The 9,974-nt window shown below is 49.8% G+C and overlaps 1 protein-coding gene across 1 annotated transcript; it reads left to right on the forward strand.

Moving 5' to 3' along the window:
• The first annotated feature begins 1,045 nt into the window (after window positions 1-1,045).
• Window positions 1,046-2,660, forward strand: LOC122375201 (alpha-(1,3)-fucosyltransferase 10-like). The gene is made up of 2 exons (XM_043354455.1): window positions 1,046-1,077; window positions 1,329-2,660. Exon 2 carries the CDS (start codon window positions 1,473-1,475, stop codon window positions 2,202-2,204), a length of 732 nt encoding a protein of 243 aa, XP_043210390.1. The 5' UTR covers window positions 1,046-1,077; window positions 1,329-1,472; the 3' UTR covers window positions 2,205-2,660.
• The last annotated feature ends 7,314 nt before the right edge of the window (window positions 2,661-9,974 follow it).

Below are 9,974 nucleotides of genomic sequence, written 5' to 3' on the forward strand. Positions count from 1 at the left end.
TTTGGTACCCTCAAGGTATCTAGAGCATCTGTTCACGAGTGTGGAAACCAAAAATGAGCCTGATCTGACTTGTAAGACGGCGGCCAGAGCCCAAAATGTGAACAAGCCATAATGCTAATATTTTTTACTTTGACCTGACCTGTGACGTCATCGGTGACCTCGAGGTCAATGAAATTAGGTTTCGCTCGACAGTTTTTCCGGGGCTATCAGACGCCGTTTGAATTTTGACGATCGGCCCAGTAGTTACGGAGTTAGGAGGGGGGGCTATGAATAGCCCCCCCCCCCCCCCAGTAGGGCGTGTTATACACAGACCCCAGTGGGGCGCGGGTTAACATGTTACGAAAACGAAGGTACTAAAACTACTTCGTAAATGTTCAAATGGATGCTAAATTTGAAATCAGCCCAAAAAAGCTACCCTAGATACATGTAAAACTCGAAAGAATGAACCGAGGTCATGATAGGCCAATGACCTGACCTGACCTTCAGATGACCTTGACACCCACCGTAATGCCTGGGACGAACATCATTTCACATGTTTGGACGTGTTTACAATCACAAAAAGACTGGAAACGCGCGGATACTGTGAGCTGCTATACCTACGCTGAATCGCGATTCCGGGCAAACATGGTCTCGAGAAATAGGTCACAGGTCAAAGGTCCTTTGGGTCAGAGTCACGAAATTTTCAGGATCGGTGTAAAATTGATCAACTCTAGGGTGCTGGTAAGTTTCGTCGCGGTCGGCCGCTTTTTTGCGAGTTATTCGCGAAAAACGAGGGGGATCCATCCGACCCCCCCCCCCCCCTACACTTGCGAGGGTTAAATTGTTGTAGTATTTCAAATGCTTCAGCAAGACAGATGTCACAGTATTCAATGTAGCACTCGAGTGATTGCAATGTTGTGCTTGGTCTCCAGGTAACCATGCTGAACCTGTGGAGGCTCTTCACCATTGTTTTTGTAATACTGCAGCTCCAGTCACATATGAGAGCGAGCAGAGCTCAGCCAGACACCCCGGCGGATCTGCCCGTCCTGCTCTGGTGGACGCCGTTCAGTGACGATCCTGGCTACGTGCAGGAGTGTGGTGAGCAGAGCTGCTTAGTCACTGACGCCCGCTCGCACATCAACAGCCCCCAACTGAGCTGGGTCCTGTTCTATGGCACTCTGCTGGAGCCGTGGGACCTGCCTCTGCCACGCAGCGCTCGCGTTCCCTGGGGCCTCCTGCATGAAGAGTCGCCCAAGAATGCGCCTATTTTCTGTCACGACGACTGTATCTCTTTGTTCAACCTCACGGCCACGTTCCGTTCAGGCAGTGACCTGCCGCTGACCCTGCAGTACCTCTCGTCGCTGGAGGCGCTGACCTCTCCTGCCGGCGTGGTGCCCATCGTGGAGAAGCTGGCCTCGGAGCGCGCGCCGCTCGTCTACCTCGCCTCAGGCTGCGACACGCCCGTGCAGCGGGACGCGTTTGTCGCCGAACTAATGCAGCACATCGCTGTGGACTCCTTGGGCGCCTGTCTCAACAATCGCCCACTGCCTGTGGAGCTGGCCGACCCCAGCGAGGCCGACCCGGCCGCTTTGGACGCCTTCCTGGCGCCCTACCGGTTCTACCTGTCTCTGGAGAACGCCGTCTGTGACGACTACATCACGGAGAAGCTGTGGCGTCCGCTGCGGCTCGGCCTGGTGCCCGTCTACCATGGAGCGCCGAACGTGCGCCGCTGGCTGCCCAACAACGACTCGGCGCTGCTCGTCTCCGAGTTCGAGTCGCCGCGTGCGCTCGCCGCGCACCTGAAGCGACTCGGCGCCGACTCTGAGGCCTACTCGGCGCATCTCCGCCACAAACGGGGCCAGGTGGACAACGCCGAGCTAAAGAGGACGCTGGCGTCGCGGCCGTGGGCAGCTCTGGACGATACGCTCAGTGATGCGCCGAACCTGGTCGAGGCATTCCAGTGCCGGGCGTGTGAGCTGGCCTGGGAGGCGCGGCGGACTGGAGGGACGGCCTCCAGAACCGCCGACAGTGGTCACTACGGGTGTCCGCGGCCGGCGCCACTGCTGGCGGACGGTGACGCCTCCTGGTGGGCCGAGCAGTGGGAGCGCGCCGCCCTGGAGGCCGCCCAGATGCGCCGCTTGGTGGTCGAGGGACGCGCTGTCTCCAGAGAGGATTTCCACAGACGCGTGCTGAGTCGGCTCAGCGCTGGGAGAGACGAGCTGTGAGGTCGTCAGCGGCACAGCGAGAGTGCCGCTGCTGGCCGAGCCGACGGGGGATGCGTGGTGCTCCTCTCAGATGTGGGAGCTCGGGCAAGTGACTCTGACTGGTTGTGTTTTCCAGTATATGCAGTGATCCAGAAAATGACGAGCACGGCACGCTTTTACGTTCAGAGAGCAGAGCCTTGCCGTGCACTGTGGTCGATGGTGTGGGGCGCTAGTCAGCTTTGGCTGACTTCACGTATATCTGTGATAAAGACTGCTGCCCTCTGGGCTGTCTAATTCAATCTGAGCTTCCACGAGGTTCGTTTTCAGGGCACAATGATTCATTCCTTAGTCAGCGTTGGAGGGTACATATTTTGTCTGTACTTGTTATAGTCCTGCTATGGTCATACCCGATATTTGAAGTGTATTTACTCGTATGGTATACCGTATAGGTACGAGATTAACCCGCGCCCCACTGGGGTCTGTGTATAACACGCCCTACTGGGGGGGGGGCTATTCATAGCCCCCCCCTCCTAACTCCGAAACTACTGGGCCGATCGTCAAAATTCAAACGGCGTCTGATAGCCCCGGAAAAACTGTCGAGCGAAACCTAATTTCATTGACCTCGAGGTCACCGATGACGTCACATGTCAGGTCAAAGTAAAAATTATTAGCACTTTGGCTTGTTCACATTTTGGGCTTTGGCCGCCGTCTTACAAGTCAGATCAGGCTCATTTTTGGTTTCCACACTCGTGAACAGATGCTCTAGATACCTCGAGGGTACCAAACTTGTACTTTGATTTTCAGGTCAGGGTCAGGTCATCACAGGTCACGAAAATATTATATCATGCGTCGGTCACGTGACACATGTTTTATGGTCCATTTAGGCCATAGATTTCGAATTTGATGTCGTCTGTGTCATTCAAGGTCATTTTGAGTCGAAATTAGCTTAGGTCAGGTCACTTTCAGGTCAAAAAAGGTCAAATTTTGAAGTTGAATTTTTTCCACAAAAAAAGGTGTCTATTGGATGCAGTTTGAGCTCAGGAACACGATGGTGCCATTTATATTGGTGTAGAATGCCAAATACGTACTGAAAAATTGATTTGAAAAATTATCAATTGTGAATTTTTTGCAATAATGCGTATAACTTGGCCATTTTTGAAGATATTTAGCTAAAACTTGCTAGAGTTAGTCATAATCATGCGTTCTGTCACATATATTCCGGTTTTTTCGAAAAATCAAAAACTTTTCGAAAAAAATATAAAAATATAAATTTTGAATATTATTATACAAAATTTTCAAAATTTTCAAAATTTTGAAAATCCGAGATAGCAGTTTGATAGCGCGGTCAATTCTGAGTTCTTTCATGCAAAGAAATTGGATCTAGCTTAAAAACTGAGCTCTTGGGAGCGATTGCTGTGGTTCAATGTTTTGCGTCGAAATCGGACGAACATGACGTCACTCTGACGTCATTTCCGGCCGACCTATGGTAGCTACGAAGTTCAAATTTTGACACAAGGTGTCAAATTGATTCAGCCGAAGGTACTGAAAGTTTGGCGTCGATTCGTCAAGCGGTTTGGAAGTTATTGCAGAAAAACGGGAGGGGGGGCTATAAATAGCCCCCCCCAGTGGGGCGCGGGTTAATGCGGGTATGATACACTGTTGGTGTTACATTGTTTATATTATTTTTATGCATAATATGGGCATCTATATTACTATTTGAGGAAGGCGTAGTTTCTGTCTATTACGAAGGTCGCGACATGGTGCTACGTAGCGCGGGTTACAGGTCACACCGTTGCACCTACCGCGCTGAAATTTGCGCAAGTTATAGAACAAGGATGGACAACGTGCCTTTGAGCGGTCTCGGCTCGATCGGATCGATAGCGAGCGCGTGGCGCGTGCCCAAAAAGTGCAAATTCGCGTCATAGACTTTACATGTATAAATCGGCTGGCAAAAACGGGCGAAAATGGCTAAATTTGCCCGACACGGGTCCGTTCCCCGTGCAATATCTCGGTAGCCGTGCGCCCGATCGGCACGGGGAAAACAGCATCGTGTAGAGAATCGAACGGGCAATCGAATAGTGTGCGGTGCAGGGGTGGCACGCGCCACGTGCAAGTGTGAGGGCAATTTCATTTCAAAAAGTGCTATTTCAAACGGATTTTGGATTTTATTTTATTTTCCCGTGACCATCAGACTGAGAGAGTTGAAACAACGTCAATTGCCAAGAGAAATGTACCGCCTCTCATGGAAAAATTGTGGACAGCTAATTGATCAAAAACAATGTGGAAAAATCGCTGAATTAAAATGGTATTTGTCCATAATGTGCCACTAAAAAGATACACGGGGTTTGCTGCTTAACCTGATACGCTTGACAATTGAAAATGCTATCATTAGAAAGAGCATTCAATTCTCTCCAAGATCCAATCATCACGTTTGCATGACAAGCAACAGTATTCTTAGAAATATAAATGTTTTAAACCTCTGCAAAACGATTTTTAGCGAAAATTATCTACGCCTTTCATTTGTCTTAAAACTACGCACCTCAATTATAAAGCACATTTGACAGGTTCACTGAACTATTGACAGGTTCTGAAGCAGAAAGCATGCTTATCAGACACGGGCACCTCGATCCGATGGATATTTTTTTTTCCAAACAAAATCGTTTAGCCATCAAAAAGCAATCGCCGAAATGGATAGATAACCCAACCGACACAAGAAAAACCAAACACCCGCCGATCGTAAATACCCCTTTTTCGCGTTGCGGAGCACGCGGGTCACCCTAGTGTTTTGCCATTTGAAGTATTTTGTACTTTGAATACAAGCATGCTTATGATTGATTGTTTCATACCAATGCTAACTTCTATCAGTGCAAGTGACTCGAAGAAGTAGAAGGGGAGCAGACCATTCGTGTTAGCCTAAACTTCCTTCACACAGAGTGAGAGGACATTTATTTTCTAGATGAAACGTTTCTTATACCGCATATTTACGTTAGAGGACGCAATGTAGGTATGAACTCTTATTTATCCGTGAAGCTTAGCATAGAATAATAATATACACAAAGCATACAGCCGGTCCTGCACTCGGGTTATTACTCTACACTGTAGTAACAACTACACTGAGATCGCAGTTTTGTAGTCCTGGAAATTTTACACCTCTTTGGTGTGCAACATTTTTTCTATCTTCAAAACTGTAGGCGTGACAGCTCTTCCCGCAAAACCTTTTTGCGGAAAGAATGCGTTCGACCACCTGTTGCCTGTCATCTCGTACCTACCTAGACAGGTGGCTGCTTCACTGGCATTATTGATGAGCCGATGGCCACCACCGTGCGGCAATCTTGTGCGTTCGACTGGCGACATTGCTTTTTTATAGCTTCACCGACCGAGGAAAAGATCCGGAGCTCCAGCAAAGGAAACACCCAGAGTTGTCGACTACCAGACCGAGATAACAGTTGACGAACAGTAGGAAGACTATCTCCGTTCACGACGAGACGCTGCGGCGGTGCCTGGAGGAGGAAGCAATACACCTGCTGGAAGGCATCCGGAGGAACGGACGGCCGGACGCCGACCGCCGCGCCAGCCTGTCGGAGGTGGGAGGGGCGAGGGAGGAGAGGGAAGGAGAAGGACAAAGACCGACGGCTGCTGCGCCTGCCGATCTCAGGTGAGAGTGACGGAGAGGAGCAATATTACTGTGCCTGAGGGGCTCGTGGGACACTCGGATTGGAGGTGGGCGATGTGGCTACTGCTCTCATCAGGAAGGTGACGGGGTTTTGATTCGGTCTACATGTGCGTGTTATTTATGTCCTCTCATCCCATTAGCGTTGTGCCTGTGTATTTCCCTGTCGCCCGGGTGGCGAAATGGCTCCACTGTCACGCTGTGTCCACTGAGATAACGGTTCAACGACTGACGGTAACTCTTCCCACCGATCGTGACTGGTCCGCACCGCCCAGAGCGTGTCCGTCCCGTGCGTGTCAGACCCGGCTCCCGGAGCTGCTCCGTTGGACTCAGACGCTCGGTCACCAAAGTTGATTAGTTTTATGCGACTAGAAAAACGGCGATGACAGCCAAAATCTATTTTCATGACGCTAAGTGGATACCAGAGCAGCTTTGCTGCTTGCCTACTTATTTGAAATAATTATTTAAGCTTTAACTCTTTATGAAAAGTTCTCTGTAACGCAAAGAAACGAATGAAACTACCTCCACCCCGTCTAGCACCGCAGGTTTTCGGGGCGCTCTCGCCGCCGCTCACCATCGTCTGCGTAAGATCATGCAGCCCAACGAGAACCCGGACGACTTCCTGCCGTCCGTGATGACGTGCGTCAACTACCTGAAGCTGCCCGACTACACCAGCCTCGAGATCATGGCTGAGCGCATCGCCATCGCCGTGCGCGACGGACGGCTCAGCTTCTTGCACTTGAAGTGCGGCCGCCGCCGAGTTGCGAACGAAGTTGTGATGCCATGGAGACGTCATACCATATGGTATATAAACCTGCTACACTTTTTGTCAATGAGAAAAGGACTGAATACACACGTTGAGTCGTCCAGCCATGTATAAAGAATGGAGGGGAGGCAGCCGCAGGCGCATATTCCACCTGACAAATTGGCTACCAAGCTACGCTTACGGTCACGCAACGGAATGATAACTAGCGATGATAGACGTTTACCTGCGATACTGGGCCATACCGGGTTGATCGGGTAAAAACCGGTCTGAACTGGCTGTCGCTAAACCAGGCGAAAGGCACGATTGCACATGGATAGGGGGCGGGCTGGTCGGTCAGGCATGCCTTCCACTTATGGTCCCGGGGGTGGGAATACTTCGACACACGTTTCGGGGGTGGGCAGCTCTTTGAGAAGGGTCAACGACGCTGCACGACAACTTTCACCCTCGGTGGGGAGCGGGTGGTCTCTCACGCTCGGGGCCTGCCGCTGCCCCTGGCTGCCGGCCGAGGTGACCGGCGTGGGTGAAGAGCCATGACTCGCGCGGCAGCTGGGGAGGGGAGGGGAGGGTCGGCGGTGACCAGAGGTGACCGGCAGCTGGGGAAAGGTGTTGGGTCACTGTCCGGTGGTGTAATGTTTGGTGACGGCTGGGAATGTGATAATCGTGATGACATCGTCAGCTGGTGACGACTAGGGACACAAGTGGTTGAGCGTGACGACGATCAGCACCGGTGGGCTCCGAGACAACGTGATTGCTGGTGTGGCTCAGCCGATCTTTGGTGTGTGACAACCAGTTGGTACGCATTGGCAAGTTTGTCTGGCATAGCAATATGAATAACAGTTTTACTCACTACGCTGACAAGAACGGAGTATGGATCATCTCAGTATGGCACGTGCGTGGTCTCCCCTCTGCAGCTGCCCGGTCGTCATCCGTATTTCTCACTATTCTGGGCGGGTGGGGGACCGAGGAAGGCAGGGTACTGGTCAGACTCGACTCGCGACGGGCCGGAGACTGAGCCAAGACTCGTCCCGCGACGGACCGAGTAGTAGTCAGACTCGACTCGCGACGGCCATTGGACGGGGCAGATGAGTAGTCTGCAGATTGGTACTCGACTCGGTAACGGACTATGACCAGGGACACATAAGCAAAGTAAATGCGTATTATAAACGAGCTACAATGGCGAACGAGTAGGAAAGTCCGCTCCTGATGCGCATTTTCTGGCTCATGTATGATGTATAACATAAGGTAAATGACGGGTAGAGTTGGGGTAGAGGGTACACTTCGGGCGAGTGGTAGCTGGAGCGACCGCTGCTGTCGCTGCGGCACTCCACAGGACGGGCTGGGAATGGGCAGATAGAGAGAGGTCACTGTGGGCGCCGAGTCGCTGACCGTGACGATCCACTGCCCATGACGCCGACAACCATCGCCGGACCGAGTGGACACGATACGAGCCAACCACTGCCCATGACGCCGACAACCATCGCCGGACCGAGTGGACACGATACGAACCGAGTCAAACCCAGCCAGCGGTCAGCAGGTGGCGAAACGGACGGGAGGCGATAGCGACATTGCCAAAGACGCCAAACATGCAAGCTTTCGCAACAGGATATGTTCCGACGTGTCGCTTTGGCCGGTCATGGTTTTGAAATTTGAAATGACACGAGCGCGGCGCATATCTATTTGCGATTAGGCCCATGATATGCAATGCATAAGCGAAAAACAGCCTTGGAACGACAGTCTTTCTAAAGTAAAGTCTTTCGGTGATCGCACTTGTTGAAATGTGAGCCCGCATCGCAATTCGTAGGTAATGGTGGTTCGCCGACCATCCAGAGCTTCTCGAACTGAGGGTTGGAAACAAGATAGGGTAAGGTGCCTAATTAGCGACCCTTTCCGATTTGCGACCTACCTCCCTACAGAAAAACTGGCAGGAGAAAACGGGGTAAAAACATCGTCAAAAGGTCAGCCATACTTTGGTTATCAAATTAAATTATTTTCCGGTCGTCGATGTTTCTGGTGGGACGTTTCAGGTGAGTTTAAATAAAAATGACGAGTTTCTTATCCAAAAAGTGTGTGTTTGGGCCCTCTCTGATGAAAAGCGATGCACATTAGGATGATGCACCTTTTTTATTCTGAATCGACATTCCTTTTTCAATTGATTGCCGTTTTCCCATAGTGAATCGCTCAACTGTGCACAGCATGGCGGTTAAAAATGTGTCGCAACTCATATTTCCTATTTGCGCCTGACATGGTCGCAAATAGCTCAAGAAGGGAAAGAAAGGGGAAAAGGGAGAAATGAAAATGAGGTGTTGCTGAAGCTTGCAATGTGTGGCAGGGGATGCCAAATGTCGTCACCGACTGCAGGGGTGCCGAATTCAGCGCGGACCTCAAATATCATACGAGATAGCCCGCAAAATTTGGGTTTCCGCCTTCTTTTCGCCTTCAGTGCATCACGTGATCAGTTTTTACTTACGTAAATGTGTTGGATAAACGTGCATGTTCGAGTGGTTGAGTGCTTTGCGTATAGGTTACCTTTTTGAGATCATATTTCATCTTTTCAGGCGTCGCATTTTTTGCCATTTTTAATATGGGGAAACCCATAGACTTATTAGCGACCCTCCCCGGTCGCTAATCGGGAAGAGTTCCCTATTAGCGTTTTTTGCAATGGTCTGCCAAAATGCTCACTACAAATAAGTTAGTGAATATTGGGGCAGAAAATGACTATATTTTAATAGAAAAATGAACGATCTCTCCGAAAATCAAGCCAGTAATACAGTGGCACCCACAGAGCGTGAGCAATGACGGTTCAAATTAAGGGGGTCGCTAATTAGGCACCTTACCCTACAGTAAAGGATCGTAAAGGATCAGGGAAAACTGGATCGTAAGGAAACGTTTCTAATGGATTCAAATTGCAATTAAATGTTACAACTGATTTAATGGGAATTACAAATTACAAAAGTAAATGGAATCCAGTTGAAATTGGACGTTGGACGTTGGGTGCCATTTATATTGCTGTACGACGTCAAAAACGTACTGAAAATGGTTTTGAAAAATATATAATTGTAAATTTTTTACAATAATGCAAATAACTTGGCTTTTTTGAAGATATTGGGTTAAAACTTGCTAGAGTAGTTCATCGGTGTGTTTTCTATTACATATATTTAAAAAAAGTTTCGAAAATTCGAGATAGCAGTTTGATAGCGACGTGTATTTGTAGTCCACTGATGCAAAGAAATTGGATCTAGCTTTAAGACTAAGCTCTTGAGAGCGTTTGCCGTAATTCAATATTTTGCATCAAAATCGGCCGACATGACGTCACTCTGACGTCATGTCCGGCCAAACTATGGTAGCTAGAAAATTG

This window comes from Amphibalanus amphitrite, unplaced genomic scaffold (genome assembly GCF_019059575.1).
Source record: "Amphibalanus amphitrite isolate SeventyFive unplaced genomic scaffold, NRLGWU_Aamphi_draft 000040F_arrow, whole genome shotgun sequence".
Classification (NCBI taxonomy): domain Eukaryota; kingdom Metazoa; phylum Arthropoda; class Thecostraca; order Balanomorpha; family Balanidae; genus Amphibalanus; species Amphibalanus amphitrite.